This window comes from Phoca vitulina, unplaced genomic scaffold (assembly GCF_004348235.1).
Source record: "Phoca vitulina isolate PV1807 unplaced genomic scaffold, GSC_HSeal_1.0 scaffold9, whole genome shotgun sequence".
Taxonomy (NCBI): domain Eukaryota; kingdom Metazoa; phylum Chordata; class Mammalia; order Carnivora; family Phocidae; genus Phoca; species Phoca vitulina.
In genome coordinates, this window is record NW_022589712.1 from 7,554,068 (window position 1) to 7,572,580 (window position 18,513).

Genomic DNA, 18,513 nt, shown 5'->3' on the forward strand with positions numbered 1-18,513 from the left:
CACTCAGGATGCTCTTGTCACACACACACAGGCTGTTCTTGTCACACTCACATTCAGATGCTCTTCTCATGCTCACACACCCACATACAGACTCACGCACACATACGCTCACTCCTCTACTATCCTCAGATGGTAAACTTTTGTCCCCACAGCTCTTGTGGGTGCAGAGGGGAAGGCCAGCCTCTGGGCTGCACCCCGAGGTCCGGGGCTGGTGTAGCTGCCAGGGGCCATCCCTGCTCTGGCCATAAGGGCTCCTGGGGGACCGCATGTGACTGCAGTATATGGGGGACGGCATGTGTGACTCAGAATGGGTGTGACCCAGGGCCGCACGTGGACCGGGGGCTGTGTGTGACCATTGCGCTCTTCTTTCCAGTTCCTGATTCACTGTGAGGGCACTCGGTTCACGGAGAAGAAGCACCAGATCAGCATGCAGGTGGCCCAAGCCAAGGGGCTGCCCAGTCTCAAGTACCACCTGCTGCCACGCACCAAAGGCTTCGCCATCACCGTGAGGAGTTTGAGAAATGTAGGTAAGGAAGAGCCCGGGATCCCCTGCCCCCTGCAGCAAGGAGACCGCACCCCAGCGCCCCAATCTGAATAGCTCTCCCCTGGCAGCGCTCCCAGCTGATTGTGGCTGGTAGCTAGGAGGGCAAACAGGGCACAAAGGATGGTTAGCTAGGATCCAGGCCGCTGCCTGCTGGCGCTCTCACTCTCCCTCTCTCTTACACACACACACACACACACACACACACTCACTCACTCTCATAGGCACGCGCACTCCCCACACACGCACGCTGAGCAAACACTGCCCTCTAATGCTCAGCACTGGAACTGCAAGGCTGTGGTGACCTTGTGGACTCCCTAGGTCCTCCCTCCCCTGGGTCCTCCCTCCCCTGGGTCCTCCCGGGTTCAGCCTGACCCCACACCTCGTTAGCCCAGGGTTTTGGCGTCGTTTTGCTTTGTTTGGCATTTCTTGCCCATGGGTTGGCCCCAGCTGCCTCCAGCTGATGAACTCCGTGACCTTACCCTCTGTGCCCGCTGACCCCCCTGAGTCTGGAGCCCTGAGCCCTGGGTCCCCGTGGGTGAGAATCAGAAAGCAGCAGCTTTTGTTTCCAGTCTCTTGTCAGGACTCTGTCTCATCTTAAATCCTCGGCACTTGGGTCTGGCAGCACGAGCTTTGCTCTCGTTCTCCCGGGCAGCCCGCCCTCCTCCCAAACACCCACCTTCCTCTGGCCCCGTGAGGCCCCGGGGGAGCCCGGGGGAGGCCGGGAGGGCGGCGGGCCTTGGGCTCAGGGCAGGTCCCAGGTCGCACCGGTGTCCCCACCTCCCCCACCCCCCCTCCCGGGGGCCAGACGCCGCCCTGGCGGGAGTTGGGCGGCTGGTCACCCAGCTTCTGTCCGCACACGGTCGTCTGTCTTCGCGCCCCCAGGTCTCCTCTCCCTCTTGTGAGCCACGGGATCTGAGCGGCGGGCGAGGGGTCTCCTGCGGCGCTGCCCGCACGCGGGGACGCGTGTAAACCCGCCTCCTCTGGGCCCGCCCGAGCCCGTGGCCGTGAACCCGCCCGCTGGCACGCCCGCAGGGGGGCCCCACCCCGCAGGTGCCCCGAGGCACCCCCCAGCCATGCCGTGCGGCCCCGCCCGCCGTCCACCCCCTGCCCCCCCCCCCCCAGCTGAGCCAGGTCGCCTCCTGCCCTGACACCACCCCGCTAGTCCCCCGCAGCCCCGACACCACCCCGCAGCCCCGCAGCCCCGACGCCACCCCGCTAGTCCCCCGCAGCCCCGCAGCCCGCCTCCCGCGCGGTACCTTGCGGCTCTGAGCTCCCTCTGCTCGGCCCCCCAGCTGTCTGCGCTGCATTCACCCCAGAGATAGAACCGGCCTGTCACGGAGCTCCCGGCGGCCCCTGGCCCGCCTGACCCCAGCGACCCCGGGCGGAGGTCGCCGGCCTGTCGCCCGTCCCTCCTCCGGCCTCCCAGGCCGCAGCCGCTGGCCTCCTGCACCGCCCAGCGGGGTCCGAGCGAGCCGGGAGACCCGCCCCGATGCCGGCCGTGTGGCCCCGGGCGCATGAGCTCGCCACACTTGCGAGAGCTGCAAGGACGGTTCCAGGAGAAAACAGGCCGAGGACTCTGCCTGGGGCCTGGCACTGCCATTCGGTCAGACGTTGCCGCGGGGAGGAGCCGCCCGCTGAGCCTGCTCGCCTCACCCTCGCCCCCGGTGGGGGCGCCCCGTCTGGGTCTGGGTTTCCGTGGGTTCCGGCCGTGGCTGAGCTTGGCGGGCGGGCGCAGCAGTGCAGGCCACCCGGCGGGCAGGCTGCGGCCCCCGGCCCGGAATAGGGGCCAGCCCTCCGCGGGCACTTCGGATTCGCCCCCAGGGCAAGCTCGTCCCACCTGGCATGGCCAGAGTGTGCGGGCCAGATCCAGGGAAGGAAACTTTGTTTTACTTCCAATATACAGATGAGGAAGTTGGGGCTCAGAGAGAATTTAAGGAACTTATTCTGAGTGGCTCAGCTAATACACCGAGGCTGGGGCTCACACCCAGGCTGCCCTCTGGGGGGGCCGAGGGGGGTGCCAGGGGCTCTCGGGCTCCCCTCCTTCTCAAGGGCTTTGCAGGCAAGTGGATTTCATTGGGCCATTTTATCACTTCAAGACACTTCTCTTGGGGTTGCCCCTCTGGAAAAAGAGGGGATTGTGCAAATCATTAGTTTTTAGGCTGTCCTCTGGGGAACCCCTGTGGCTGCCCCCCACCCCCGGTCCTTGATTGACCAAAGTAACCCCACTTCTGTTGTATATACATCAGGCTGCTGTGTAAGAGCCAGTCTGAAGGAAGGAGGTTGGAAACCCACTGAACTACATGAGCTCCGTGACCCCTTCTTGCTCCCAGACCCTGGGACCCCACCTGCCACACCGCATACAGCCTGAGTGCCTCTTACCATAATGCCTGCCAAATGCAACATGGAGCTTGTTCTCCAGCAGCCTCCCTCTGTGCGTGGAGAGTGACGCCGCCCCCCACCAGGGAGACAGCCAGCCTCCAGGCCCAGGACAGGAAGGGCCAGTGGTCTAGCTTGCTGGGGGTTGGGAGCTACCCCCGGGCATTCCTGCGAGACAGCAGGAGAGACCCCCCTCTCCTCAGCTAAGACTAAGGAGCTGCCAGGGCGCCTCCTGGAGACCCCACCTGGAGGCCAGGCAGCAGGTGGAAGAAAATGGACAGTGGTTTTCTGATTTTTGAATCTTGGTTCTTCGTATCCCCAACTAGACCGAGAGGACCCTCCTATCGGACCCTCCTGTCATCCACCCGCTTTATGCATAGTAACTGCACATATGCCAAGCTCTCCATAAAGTACTGGGCTCACGATCTATTGTCACGGCGTGCCAGGCCCCGTGGGAAGTGCAGACTTTGGCCAGCTCAACAAGCCTATGAGGAAGGCATCGTGGGTCCCCTTCTCCAGGGGAACTAGGCTCAGGGCGGCTGAGTGGCACGTCCAAGAGAGGGTCCCCCAGGCACCAGGCCGACTTCAGAACTCGTGTTCTTTCTACTGTCCCGTCCTGCTGTCCTGTCTGCACGCTGTATTTCTGCTCACTCACGGTCCTTCATGCATTCTGCATCCCTCCACCCACTGAGCAGTTATGGAGCTCGGGCCAGGCCCCGCGGCCCCAGCACTCCATGCTGACGTAACTTGCTGACAGGTCAGCTCACTGTTGGGCAGATGCACTCACATCACACGTTCTTTGCTTCTTAGCCACGTTTCAACGGACTCTAGTTCAAGTCCTTAAGATGTCTCCAGCATCTTATTCTAGTTTTGTAGCTATCTTACTTCTCTAGGGGGAGAAACACTCGTAAAATGGTTACACTGCCATAAACTCAGATGCATCCTTGGAGAGTGTGCTCTAGACTGACTGATCTAATGACTGATACCTGTCTACATATTGTTGCAGAACTTCTAGACGGGACACTGCAGTATTGCTTTAAACTGTTCTGACCCCAGTAATCACTCTGTTCTCAGTTACTGAGTTGTAGTGTGCTCTTCTGGTTACAAAAGGTGATGTGTGTTCAATGTAGGGCATTTGGACAGTATAGAAAAGCATGAGGAAGAACCCAGTCATCCCACCATCCTGAGATAACCAGTTAGCGAATTTCATCATTGTTTTCCAATGTGTGTATCTACAAAACAAACTTGGGTTCACACGCTATATACTGCTTTGTATTTGTTTTATTTTTTTATAGTTTCAGCTGTATATGACTGTACACTCAATTTCAGAAATAATGAAAATCCAACACTGTTGGGGGTCCTAAATGGGAAGAAATATCATGCCGATTTATATGTCAGGTAAGTTGGTTCCATTTCCTTTCCAAAACAGAGAGCGCCCATCAAAGTAATTAAATCACAAATGGCCTACAGACCTCTTTCCAGGGAAGTCTGTTTCGTATTTTCTTGTCTGCCTTCTGTAATGAAATGAACTTCACAGTCTGTGTTTATATTAGGAACTCAAGACACACAGCGCTAATGTCCATAATCAGGGAAGCCTCTACTTTCTGATTCTCTCTGACCAACTCATACTCATCATAGAGCTCAGGTTGGACAGACGGAAGATAGTATTTTAGAGTCATTTTGAGACTGAGTATGAAGAGATTATTTTACTGACCCCTTTTCTTGGAGGATGTGTTTGCTACATACAGATATATACAGATAAGAACACGTAAAACTTATAGGGAGGTCTAGAAACAAATGGAGAACATTTTAGCAGTATCTTACTTATGTGTTATATCCCAAGCTATTATGATTTTATTGAAAAGATTTCACAAGGTATTAGACAAACCCGTTCTCTTGGCCCGCTGGATCAGCTTACAGAACGGGGCTCATCCTGGTCTCCTGCAATGTCATCGAGATGAACGGGAAACAATTGAGAGATACTGCAGACAGTAAAACCCAGCTGGGACTCACACATAAAACCCAGCACAACAGGGCTAAGGGATGGCGCTGGTTTCCTTCACACTAGGTTGTCTTCCCAGAAGGCTAACCAAGATGATCCGACGTGCCCGCTCTTGGAGAACTAGCCAAGTGTTCTAGAACATTCTGATTACTTTTTAAAAAGACCTTACAGATACTGAAGTATGACAACACAGGACGATGTAAATTCAGTGGCTGATCGTCACCACAAGGCTGCAAGAAGGGCTCAGACCTTCCAGGAGAGATGTTTTGATGGACTGACAGCCTGAATTAAATAGCTTCCTAGCTGCAGAGGACTTTGGCTCCCCCTTACAAATAGGAAAGAAGCATCCTAATTATTCCTATTTCCTAATGCCACAGCGGACAGTCTACCTTATTCCGCAGTTGAAGGCAGATGAGGGCAGGAAAACCAACCTTCCGGAGGGAGGCCTTCTCCCAGGTGTAAAGGAGGCTTTGCCCCCTGAGCTCTATCGACACCTGGCAGGAGCCCCACTCAGGGGCCAGCTGGGCCCCAGGTATTTGGGGAAAGCTGGAGCACTATTCGACATCATCGTACCCACTAGGCCGCCTCTCAAGTAACTGCTTCTCTGGAGCACATGTAGGAATGAGGTGTAAACAGCCGAAACCATACCACGTGGGCCCACGGAAGCTGGTGCTCTCCCGGCCTGAGGGCAAGACTGTGCCGCTCCACACACTTGTCCTCACGGCGCAGGTACCCCCTCAGAAGGGAACGGGCTTTCTCGTGCTTTACCTCAATGCAAAGTATTAAAACAGCAAGGGCAGGAATGTCAAGGAAGTTCTTGAAAAGAGCGAAAGGGCCGTAAACGCCTACTATCCAAATAAACAGTATGCAGGCTCCCTATCCTTTTCCAAGAAACACAGTTAGACATCTGGTTTCCAAACCAGAGTGAGCCAGAAAGAGCGAAGGAGTCGGTATTCGTGGGAGGACGTGGAGGAGTTTACGGGGTGATTTTTCATCGTGTGAAAACAGCCCCGTACAATACAGCCTCTAAGATGGAATCCCACGTTCTCTTAACAGGCTACAGTGTGATGGATACGTCCTAAAAATGTACCTTATGACTAAGGTAGTCCTGAGCCAGAGAGGGACGTGAAGCCCCCCATGGCTGTCATGGGGGACGCGGAATTTCCTGTGCACAACATCAGGGTGAATAAATATGCCTGGAGGTCACAAAAGCCAGTAACCTGCAGACAGACAGAACTAGATCTGCAATAGGGTAACAGGAAATGTGGTCGACTGAACCCCCCCTTGCTCAGGGGGGCTGTTGGCCGGTGGCCCCAGAGCCACCCTCGAACCTCATCCACTTCTGGTGAGCAAAGGGCCATGGGGCCTGACCGGGTCCCCTGCTTTCTCCATGTTCCCCAAGATACACGGCCTTCTATTTGTCCAGACCCTTGCAGCACATCAGCCTCCGCACTGTCCAAGAGGCCAAAGAGGTCATTGGACGGGAGACCCTTCATTCACCACTGCATGAAGTCGTTACCCGGCGGGGAGAAGCACCAGCATGGTATCTGCTATGTGTAGACTCTGTGTATGTCGGATTATAACAGGTGGCAAATGGGGCAAACTGCCCTCTCTCGGAGGGGCAAACCCCAGGTGTTTGGAGCCTCTCCATGAGGTCGGGAGGGAGGATAGGGAGAGGCAGGAGTCCTCGGCTGACACCACCTGAGTCCCCGAACCTGCCAGAGCAGGCCCTTCCTTCAGGGACCAGCACTGCATCTGGGCCCGGATCTCCCCAATATGGGTATGAATTTCTGCCTGTCAATTGAATTGCCGTCCGCACACCCACAAGACCCAGGCTCCCTCAGTGAAGCCTGGGGATGTCCAGCATCGTTACGAACCATGGTCGGGGCACCGGCGCTGGCCGCCTCCCTACCAGCTGCTCTCTGCTTTGCAGGCGGATTCCTCTAGAAGAAGTCCCCGAAGAGGAGGACGAGTGTTCAGCCTGGCTCCACAAACTCTACCAGGAGAAGGTCAGTGCGGCGGGGTGGCCGTGCGGGATCCCAGGACCCGTTTTGAGGTGCAGCTGTGGGTGCACTGTGGGGGCCCTGGGATCCGATAGTGGCGGCACCCCAGTTAGCAGCCACGCTGGGGCTGATGCTCTACTTGGCGGGGGGGAAAGAATATAGCAAGATGGGTTTCCCATGGGGCTTCATGGGAAGGATGATGGGTGTAGTGGACAGAAAAGTGATGGCCCCCAACAGCCCGTGTCTACTTAGCAAAAGTAGCCTCTGGTTCTTGTGGGGTAGAGTGTTCTTTCAGCGATGCGGATGATCCCGATGGCGTCGGACCTACAATGTGGCTGCCTGTAGGGTCTCAAAACCGCGAGCACAGGCAAGATGGAGGCTTGCAAGACTCCGCCTCTGCTGGGTTTGCTCTGGCCCCGTGCCCCCCACCTCCTGGCTGTGCTCTAGTTCTTCAGCAGCCCCCCAGGCCCCTCCGCCGCGCACACACCTTCTTTCCTTTGAGCAGGGCCTTACCTTTCATTGGGTTCTCTCCTCAGACACGTGCAGGGGGCAGAGGGAGTCGCATTCTTAGGGCCCTAACTGCTTGATCTTATGAAAGAGAAAAGGTTAGCGCCCACCTAGTGAGGAAGGCATTTTTTTGACCAAGTCTCGCTGCCCATAGAGACTTATTTCTGATTCATCATGCATTTTAAGGCCAAACCAGCCTAGAATCGAGTACACAGAGTAGGATACTGACTTCCTGGTGCTGAATTCCATAAATACAGACCGGTTGGCACGTGCTGTCTTTCTCTCCCCACTCCCCTAGGGAAGATAATCACACGGAACTTTATGGGCTGTCCGCTCCAGTTGGATAAGCATTCTAATCCTTCCTTTGAGAATGTGTTTTGGCCCCAAAGACCCCCAGATTACCACCATCAGATTAAGTAGAGACTTCTTACAAATACGCTGTTTGGGGATCAAGATCCTGATACTCTCGCAGCAAGAGGTCACTCCTGTGTTCCCAAAAAGTCACTTTTGCAGAACTTGCCATTTTGGGGTCATATCTGGACGGGTATAGGGATAGGCATCCAGTCCCCTCTTCCAAACAGCACACAGGGCCCTGTCACAGAGCGGGGACCGTGCAGCCCCCTCAGCCTCGGAGATTCACCCCGTAGGTCCGGGGGGCCTAGAAATGGCGTATTTCTAAGAGGCGGCCTCAGACACGTGGCCTGTGGGCCCACGCTTGAAAACGTACTGTGGTTGCTTTTAAACCGGGTCCCCAGTTAGGAAGGTTCTGTGCTGCTGCAGGCCCGGGCCTGACAGAAACACGCAAACCATATATATTCTTTTCCTCTGGTTTCACGCACGGGGCGGCATTTTTCCTTGTGCTGTTTTCTGGTTTAATCATCTGGGCGGTATACAACACGTCACTATTGGCGAGAAGAAAAATGCGCTAAGGCCTCGGAAAGGAATGCTTTCGTAAAGAACCACACAAACAAATCTAACAAACGCAGGCCTCAAACCCACCAAAGCAAAGGAGGTTTTTCTCCATGGGCCCGTTCTCTGCTGTGTTGAGGCGGGAGACTGGTGGCCATTGTGTGACCCGAACCACTTGGGCGTTCAGCGAAGAGCCACCTCTCCTTCCTGATGAGGTCTCTCCAGAGGCTTTTCTCTAAACTACGTATGCATTAAAATGATAGGGTTCAGTTTGGAAGGGGTTCTCAAAACGATCATCTGGTGCAAAGAAACTGAGGTCCGGAGAATGACATGCCCAGCTCCCATCTCCCTACGGGCCATGTCTATGAGCAGACCTGGGGCTGGCCTTTTCCCCGGAGAGGCCACCTGAGCAGTGAGCAGGAGGGGTCAGCGGTGCCTCCAAGAGGAACTGTGAACAGACAGGGAGGAACCCCAGCATCCTGTCGTTTCTGTGGCAGCCCTGTCCCCTCAGGAGCCTTGATGGGCCTGGGACTTTGTGTACCAGAAACCCGGTGCCCCACCACGCTTGCCAAAGTGGGGTTCTGTGTTAAGTGTCACCTTTCAGATGTATGGTGTTGAAAGACAACTCTGCTGACGTTGAGCTTTGGACTTCAGGGCAGCAGTTCTCTGGCTTTGCTTTCACGGACAAGTGAAGTGTCTGCAAAGTGTGGGAGGGGGTGCTGGGTGGCCAAACAGGGACATGGCAATGTTTCATTCTGTTCAGGCAGGAACAGAAAAAGAAATCCACTATCCACCACTGCCATTTTAATACTCTCAAGTAGGAAGGGCATCATCTCTGAAAACGGGGCCATCCTTTAAGTGGAACAGATTTAGCGTTTAGAAAAGGCACAACGCTGATGACCTGTCAGCATCCAGGACCGCCGCTGGCTGCAGGGTGGGGGCTTCGGGAAACCACCCATGACCTCGCGTGATCTCTTTGGGGACAACGGCAGTGCCCAAATCGCTTTTCCCCTGAGCCATCATGGTTACCCCATGATATGGTTTGAACCAATTCTGACTTTTCATTTCCGACTTGTTACTTCCTTACTCCCCTGGCTGGCAGTCTGAAGTCTGCCGAACGGATGAGGAATTAGCCATCAATGGTGCACGCTGAAAAGCGGGTGAAGGAAGCGGCGTCTGAGCTGTCCTGTGGGTGTGGACGGTCCACGGGGGCCGCGGTTGGGAGCTGCTCTGTGTGGGGTGCAGAAGCCAGCAGGGAATGCTTCAAGCACAAGAACGAAGGGTCTTCCACGCTGGCGATGGCTTCTGCATGGACCCCGAGGGCATTGCTCCTTGGAGTGGCAGCAGGATCTCCGGCTGGGCCCCGGGGTGCAGTCCTTTGCACACAACACGCTCCAGCCTGAGGTCTGCCTGCACGCGGAGCGCTGTCCTCTGAAGGGTCCCTCCTGCCCCGGCCGCTGACAGAGGAGTCAGCTCTGACTTCCTGTCGCTCTCTTTCTTTCTCTGCTCTTCCCTCTTCCCCTCCCTCCCTCCTTTCTCCCCCAGGGACTTAGCAAAGACATTTTATTTTGCGGAGCCAGCCGGTCCAGCTCTTTGAGGACGGCCTGGCCTTCGGTGCCGCGTCTCGGGGCTTCGGTTATGTGCTGCAGACTCTGAGCACTCAGGGGTTTGTCCTTTGTTGGGAGCATCTCCCCCTTTAGACTTCGGGGTTGAGATTTCTTTCTGGAAACAAACTCCCCTTTCACTAAATACGTTCCCCAATTCCAACTTACCTACGCCAAGCAATGCTAACAGATGGCAACAAAAAATGGAAGCATCATTAGCCCCGGCCATCTCCCCGTGGGGCAGACTTGATTGCAAAGGACGTGACATGGCCGGGAGGGGCCAGGAACGTCCTGCTGCTGGAGCGGACATCGGGCCCCGGCCAGGCGCTCCCTGTCCCACCCTGCAGGTCACAGAGCCACAGTGACGCCCCTGGAAGGCCAGCAAGGGCTACGGCACCAGTCCCTGGGGGGCAGTGAGGGGTCTTGGGGAGAGATTCAGTTTTCTAAGCAAAACAGAGAAAAGAAAACTCTGGAGTGAATGAGTTCGGACCCCTAGGAAAGGGGGTGCTTTTTCCTCTTGCTGGAGGCACAAATAACTTTTGGCTTTAGCGAGTGTCTTTCTGGCCTGAGACGGGAAAAGCAGACAGGTTCCCCGAAGAAACATCACAGTAGACGGGTACCTATCAAAACTCTTAAGCAAAAGAATTTAAAAAAAAAAAGACCCGTTTTTAAAATGGGGGAGTTTGATGGTATGTAAATGACACCTCAATAAAGCTGTTTTTTAAAGGCCCGGAAGTACGCCCTCCCGTCTCAGTCCCGTCAGGCTTCTATGTCAAAGGGCCAGAGACCGGGTGGCCTGTAAATCTCACGGGCTCGGGGGCCAGATCAGGAGCCTGAGAGTGTCCCGAGCCCAGCACACCAGGGCTTAGGCTTCCACATGGAGATTCCGGGGGGACACAAGCATTCAGCCCGGAGCACCCCCCTTACCGAGTTCTTGGGCTCCTGTAATTGCACCCTGGGATGAGAAGAATCACCCAGGCTCATGGCAAGCCTTGGCAAAGTGAGGGGCCCTCGCTCTGGCATTGGACAGGTCACTGTCGCTTCCCCAGAGGTTGTCTGCTTCAGCCACAGGCTCTGGGGACGCATTTTAATAACGACCCTCCGTGGTGACAAAAGCATATTACTCAGTACATCCTGACTGGGGAAAAAAGAGAAGTATGGTTTCTTTTAGAGATTGCTCTCTCAGGCTGTTAAAGGGAGAAGTTCGGCACCTCGGGTGTAAGTTCCAGGTAGGTGGAAGCTCGTTTTCCAGGAAACTCCACTCTTTGGACAACTGGAACACCACCAGGCTCTGACGAGGGCCCCCCGTGACCCAGAGATGGGTTTTGTTCAGCGTGCACGCTGTCAGCCCCCAGGATGCCTTCAGGATATTTTAGTTTGTTGCTGATATTTAGAAGCGGGCAAAGTCCCCGTGGCTGCCAGTCGCCGGCCCCCATGCCACACGGTGCCCAGGGACGGTGCTGCTATCCTGGTGCGGGTCTCTCTGGCCCTGTTGCCTGTCGCCTGGCCCCGTGGTGTCACTCACTCCCATGGCCACCAAGCAGCACCTGGGGTCTCCCGGGAGCCGCTGGAGGGTGCTCGCTGCGCAGGCCCGGCCTCGGGGCTCCCTGGTGCGCCCCGTGCCCGACCGAGACCCCTGCAGGCTCCTCGGTGACACACACACACACACTCAGGGACAGGCGGTCCCCTCATCCACCACGGTCTCAGTCAGCAGCGGCCGCTGGTGGTCCAGAAGCTGGGGTGTCTGCAGACAAGGGGGGCCTCCTGTATTTAATCTCAGGTCGGGCACCGATGAGAGAAGCTGCTCCAACCTGTCAGGTCAGGGGCCTGCTGACCACCCGGCTGTCTCGACAGTCACTTCACAGGGCTGCTGGGCAGTGCCGTGCTGTCGTGGGTTAGGTGCAAGAGGGCGAGCTCATGGCTCTGCCCGAGGCTCAGGGTGCTTCTAGTCTGTTCTGCGGGCGTTCACTGAGTGCAGGCTCGGGGTCTAGTTCGTTCTCCACTGGCCTGTTCTGGGGGGCAGGCAGTACTGCCCCTCTTGCCGACCAGAAGCTGGGCCGCAGAGGCCGGCCACCCGACCAGAGGCAGCTAAGTACCGAGGAGCCGACCAGGATGGACCCGGGCTGGCCTGGCACCAAAGCTCGAGCTCCTACGCCTGGGCTAGAGGCAGAGCTGTGACGTCTCGCCTCTGTGTCACTGTGGGAAGGGGACGCCAAATTCAGTACTGGGAAGACCCCTCAGGCGCCTGCAAGATGCCGCTGGGGTGGTGCTGCGCCCCCCCCCCCCCCCCGGTTCTGCTGAGCTCACAGCAGCCCCCGGTGCCCCGGGAAGGGCCTGCACGAGCGCGGTGTCGTGCACGAGCAGAGCGCCTCAGGGTGGCCTCTCTGTCCCCAGGATGCCTTCCAGGAGGAGTACTACAGGACGGGCACCTTCCCAGAGACAGCCATGGTGCCCCCCCGGCGGCCCTGGACGCTCATCAACTGGTTGTTCTGGGCCTCCCTACTGCTCTACCCTTTCTTCCGGTTCCTCATCAACATGATCAGCAGCGGGTCTTCCCTAACCCTGGCCAGCTTCGCCCTCGTCTTCTTTGTGGGTAAGCAGAGAGCAAGAGCCCTGCCAGCCATGCTGCCGTGAGGAGCATCTGACGGGGGACAGGGCGGCAGAAGGGCGGGTACAGCCGTGCCGGGTGTCGCAGCGTCTAGGAGCAGGAAGCAGAGCCTGCAGACGGACAGGGAAAACTAGCTTGCAGGCCTCACGGTCAAACACACCCAGAATCCCGGGCCTGGAGGAATTCACCTGTGGTTGCTCCCCCTGGGGCTCAGCTCTGCTCACTCTCATCATTCCTTCCTCCGGGGCCCAGCAGCACTGGGCAAAGGCTCCTGGCCATTCAGAGCAGGTCCCGGCCCCTCTGGGCAAGTGCGAGTGCTTCTAGAAGGCGGTTGCCACTTGCCCGGCATCGAATAGAAAGGTCTGGGAGCAGCCTTGCATTAATCCACGCTGACTTCATTGACCAGGAGTTTCGACTACTTCGGTCTCTTCATAGCCCCAGGGTTCCCTGCACACTGCCGCCGGTCTTTGAAGTGAGGCAGCCGGGGCGGGGGGAGCTTGGTAGGATTCCCTGGGAGGGGCAGCCCCATTTCACGGCCAGCCCCTCTGGAATGTACCCTTCCCTGGAGTCTGAGGAGGAAGCGTCCTCCTTTGCGACTCTGGAAAGCACGGGCAGAGTGTGCCCTGCCTTCCCGAGACCAAGAGGACACGCACGGAGTCAAAGCATGCAGTGATCTGTGTGCTTGGTTCAAATGGACGTAGCTCAGTCATTCCAGCAAAAGACACAGGTGCTGACTGAATGCTCAGAAGACTCCAACACACAGAAGTGCATGAACTGGAAGGGTCTCAGGACAGAATTCCCCTTTGCGCTTACGCCCCAGAGATGAATCATCATCGACAGTTTGGTGCACCCTCTTCTGGACTCAGACATATATGCATAAATACATTCACACAGATGGACTGTCCCTAGTGCAGTTTTCACCTAGTAAATTGTGGCCACCTACACACCTCACAACACACAACCTAGCTCCTTCTTTTGGATCAAGCCAACCAGTTCTAGACTGTTTGCAATAGGCAAATTGGCTGCTATTCCTGAAATAGATCCTACTGTCATCTTTTTTAAAATGAAAAATATATTTTAATGCTTAAAATTAAAATAATACCTGCCCAGTGTAGAAAAAAGAGGGTGCAGGAGGAAACCCGTTTCTAATAATTTAACTCCCCCAACACAGGCCAGAGGACCCCCCCCAGGGCTGCTGTGTGCTGGCCAGGTGCCAGGAGCTGCGGTTGTCAGGGTCCCCGGAGGGAGGGGAGCAGACTGAGCCTATCCGCCTTCAGTGGGGCTCCTTGGTGATGAAGGTGTGCAGTGCATGCCAAAACGGGGGCCGGACACCCTTCCCAGGGGACGGGGTCTCCGGGAGCTCGGAGGAGCTGACTGCCCTGAGCCCACAGAGCGGTGCCTCATCAGCTGTGAGCCTCACTACACTCTGCCCGGGATGTTGGTATTTGGGTCTCGTTCCCCTTCCCAGGCCTCTGAGCAATGGAGTCGATGTCTTTCGCACCCCTTGGTTCTCCAGTGTCATCACCGCCGCCGCATGGTGGCTCTAGTATTGGGACAGGCCCTCCTCGAACTGCCCGTTTGTAACTGGCCCAGGGACACCCGGTCCTCATCGGGCTGGGCTGCGCTCGCCCGTCAGCTCCACGTGTGTCTGAGGGACGGTTCGCAGACCACAGTGCTTGTGCACACGGAGATTTCAGTTATCAGCCATTTATCCACTCTGAAATGTGTATTATGTGCTTGGTGCTGGGCTCCTCAGGGGACTCAGACGTGCTCCCTGCCCTGAAGGAGCTCACCGAGTCTGCCGTGTCCGAGACAGCAGCTTCGACTGCAGCGTGTGACCTCGGCCCTGTTGTCCAGCTTCCTGGTGGCTCTGCCGGGCTCTCATGAGGGTCCCTCCTGGTCTCTGTTTGGGCCCATCCCGCTGGGAGCCAGGGGCTTTTCCCCGTTCACAGCTCTCTTACCCCAAGAGCAGAGCTGGACACTACATAGACATTTGGGCTCTTGCACTCTCCAGGTTCCTGGTAGGTTATCCAGCTTTGCTGAAGGGTGTTTTATTAAGTTCCTGCCCTGCATTTGCAAAAGCATCCTCTTTGCCTTGGGGGCCAGTAGAACAAGCAGGGGAATTCTGTAAGCCTCGTGTACGGTGGAGTGTGGCTTAGCAACCTCGAAGGGTTGAAGGATTAAAACCCACCAGCAGAACAGCCTCGCTCTGTTTGTTTTAATGTCACTTAGTCTGACGCCCATGCTCCAGGAGAACTCCAGCGGGATTATGCCCTGGGCCCCAAGTTAGCCGGCGAGATCGCAGCTGCTGCTTGAGGTCTGCCGACAGCCGGCCTCTCCGCGTTCTCCCCGGCAGAGTCCCCCGGGGGCTCCTAACTCCCCGTGCTTCCCATTTCTGCAGCTTCTATGGGAGTTCGATGGATGATCGGTGTGACAGAAATCGACAAGGGCTCTGCCTACGGCAACATCGACAGCAAGCAGAAACGGAGCGACTGACCCCAGACACAGGAGCGCCCGGAGGGGCCCTTGAGGACTGGTGGACGCTGCCAGCCGTCCTTAGTGGGACCCGGGGATGAAGCGGGGTGAGCCCCTGCTGGGAAGGCAGTTTGGTCTCCGTGCCAGATGGGGAGGAAGATGTTCTTAAATCTTTTTTCTCCCCATAATGCTTAAGTGGGTTTTGATTTTCTTTTTGTGTGAGTGTGAGTGTGTGTGAGTGTGTGTGTGTGTGCGCGTGTAAGGGAAAGGATACATATAAGTCAGAATGATGTGCGGTTGAGTGTGAGCTTTATTTTGTCATCATTCAGAGGGGATCTGAGGCACAGGGGGAGGGCAGGGATGGGGAACAGAGGGTTCCCCTTCATTCTTTGGTGCTGAGTTTTCTGTACTGGATTGCGAAAGAGTGAAAGGCGCTTTAGGTAAGATGACTAAATTATGCCTCCAAAAAAACAATTAAACTGTTTGGCTCCCTGTGCTATGTGTTTCCACAGACTGCTCCATCCTCCCGTTCCGCCCTCTGCCGTTGTTCTGGGGTTCTGGAAGGCAGTGACCCAGCAGCACTGCCCGGAGGGAGCAGGGTGGACTCAGGACACGGGGGGGGGGGTGCTGGATGGGGCCCCCCTGGCCACAGACACAGGTGCAGGAACCTGGGGGGCGGTGAAGGGATACGGCAGGTGCTGGGGGACGAGCCGAGCACGTCTGTCGGATGTAGTGAGAGGCCCTGTAAGGCAGCTTTGGTTTTCCCAATCTGCTGGCAATGGAGCCTCCCTGGCCCACGTCCTGAAGAGGTGGGCAACTCCCTGAAGAACCGGAACGGAAGAACAAAGGGCAGGCATCTTGCAGCCATTTGAGAAATGACTTTATGTGCACTGCTCATCTCAGTAGCAGGTAGAACCTGGGTCCCCCAAACCCATACAGGCTCGTGCAGGAGCCAAGGTACTCCGTACTCCTCTGAGCAGGGTCAGACTGGAGTAAACACCGGCGTATGAGGACCCCCTGGGCATCCACTTCTCTTCCGGGAGCCCAGACTCTCACACCACGAAAGAGGGCTGCTCCTTGACACGCGAGGCCTTCTTTGGAGTAAGGGCCACATGCTGGACCTCTGCAAACTGTGCCAGTCCACAGGGGCCACACGCACAACATGAAAGACAAGCAGTAATATCTGTGGCGGAAAACATTTAGCTACGGGACACGCTGTCCTCTCAGGCCAAGGCACTGATGGCACTCACACTGGTGGGGATTTAGGGGCACAGGAGGTAAGCAGAAGGCTTTCTCCCTGTGCACAGCTACACGCTGCTGGGACAGAGTTCTTCGTCGCTATGCTCACAGAAGAAGGGACAAACTTCCATCCAAAAGTTGGGCATAAACTATTCAGAATCACGTTTTTAGAGGTTTGCTCATTTACTCACCAAGGGTTTCCCAAGCACGACGGAACTAGGTAAGCCAGGGAGTTCGGAGAACACCCGAGAGAAGCTCTCTCTGCTGAAGGGATAATAACGTCTCATTGACGAGAACTGCAGAAGCGAACAGAGAAACAGATTCTGGCTTAGCTGTGGGAAGGGAGTTTCGGTGAGGCCAGAGGCTGAGCTGACATCTGCAAGCATCCCTGGGAGCAGGGGTGATGAGCCCATGCATTCGCTCACCCTGCGGCAGGCCACCGGTGGGTTTCAAACACAGTCTTCCCCCAGAGCAGAAAGGACAGAGATTCGCGGGCAGGAGCGCGGGGATGGCCACCGCAGGCCCTAGGCGCAGCTCAGGCACCTGTACCCACGTGCCCGGATGTCCGCCTGCGCCTGGATGCGGGGGCTGCTCTGCACCGGGGACTCCTCGCTCCACAGCAGAGCCGAGCAAGGCAGTCAGGGGGGTCGGTCCTGGCCGCAGCTGCGTGCCCCCCGCCCCACCGCCCCGGCACTCTGCAGCTCACTCGTGGTAAGCCCTTGGGTGAGCCATCCTACCTCGTGAGTCCTAGTTTCCCCATTTGTAAAATGAGGGCGATCATACCTGCCTCCTGGGTTGTTTCAAGGGTAAAACGAGGCCGTGTATGTGAAGACGCTTTACGAATCCTGAAGCACTAAACACAGAAGGGATGAGAGAGTAGAAAGCTGCCTCCCTGCTGCGACTTCGCAAAATGCTCAGGAACAACCCTGAGGTGTCCAAAAATATGTCACTCCCCCCATGAATATAGTGATCGAGCGCTAATAACATATACCCAGCCTTGGCCCTAGAACCTAACACGCGAGCAAAGGCAGGCTGCTCACCAGCGCTGTGGGTCCAGGTCGGAGGAAGGCAGGCAAAATACTCCCCTGGGAAAAGAACTCCTCAGCGCTCCTCACAACTGCCTAGGTCGCAAGAGAATGTGGTAGTCTGGGGACACATCCTGCCATCTTTTCAGCTGTCTGGCCCTCCCACGAAGAAGCAGTTTGTTAGGAGATGTGGGCAGCTGGTCTCCCTTCTGCCCCTGTTCCCGTAATGGCAGAGATGAGCACGGTGCCCTGGAGAGACCCAGCGCTGGACCCCCTAAGCCTCCCAGGATATAGATTTCTTACAGAATTAAAGCCCCATGGAGGTTAAGCCCCCTGTAGTGAGTGCTAGTCCCTGGAGGTGCGTCACGGGCAAAGAGGTTCGTGTCCAAACACTTTCATCTCATGGTAGCTTGGGTCAGCCCTGCTCAGAGCCAGCTCGGAGATCCAACGTAGAAGAGAAAAATCATTTTCCAATGCACTCTGGAGAGCGACGGCCACTTCCCAGACTTCCCTAAAGCTTTGAGGCAGGGAGTCTGATGCACTTGTAGGAAACCAAGCCCCCAGAGTGACTTTCTTTACTAAAAACACCAGCCATCCAAAGCGTAGCTTGCAGCTGGGCAAGCGGACCAACTCAGTGACTGATGAGTGGACAGGAGCTACCGTGGAGGACGAACTAACGCACTCTGAGTTAGTCTCTCACCTTGTTTCCTTTTTTTCCCGAGAGAACACAACCTTTCTCCTGTGATCACATAGTAGTACTGGAGTTATCGCTCTTTTTTTTTTTTTTTAAAGATTTTATTTATTTATTTGACAGAGAGATACACAGCAAGAGAGGGAACACAAGCAGGGGGAATGGGAGAGGGAGAAGCAGGCTCCCCGCCGAGCAGGGAGCTCGATGCAGGGCTCGATCCCAGGACCCTGGGATCATGACCTGAGCCGAAGGCAGACGCTTAACGACTGAGCCACCAGGCACCCCTGGAGTTGTCTCTTGACTGCTGTATTCTCTAAATAAATGCATGCAAAACCTTGTACAAGTAGCTACTGGTGTTTAAAAATTACACACATTAATCTTTTTCTAATATGCCTGTAAGTGGATCTGAACGACAGTGATTTAGATGTAAAATCCAACGATAATCAGCCAGGAAGGGTGATGTAGGAAGGGATGACGTGACAGTCACCAAAAGGGGCCCTGGCAGCTTCTGGGTTCTCTCCTGATGGAGC

At 56.2% G+C, this 18,513-nt stretch overlaps 1 protein-coding gene across 5 annotated transcripts in view; it reads left to right on the forward strand.

The window, feature by feature from the left end:
* The window catches only part of AGPAT4 (1-acylglycerol-3-phosphate O-acyltransferase 4), a 119,120-nt gene extending 103,597 nt beyond the window's left edge, over positions 1-15,523 (forward strand). For all 5 annotated transcript variants that reach the window (XM_032407526.1, XM_032407525.1, XM_032407528.1 and 2 more), the window contains 5 exons: positions 374-527; positions 4,216-4,318; positions 6,856-6,931; positions 12,340-12,538; positions 14,955-15,523. In XM_032407526.1, coding sequence (XP_032263417.1) covers positions 374-527; positions 4,216-4,318; positions 6,856-6,931; positions 12,340-12,538; positions 14,955-15,049 — 627 coding nt within the window. In that variant the 3' untranslated portion in view covers positions 15,050-15,523. The remainder of the gene's footprint in view (positions 1-373; positions 528-4,215; positions 4,319-6,855; positions 6,932-12,339; positions 12,539-14,954) is intronic.
* The last annotated feature ends 2,990 nt before the right edge of the window (positions 15,524-18,513 follow it).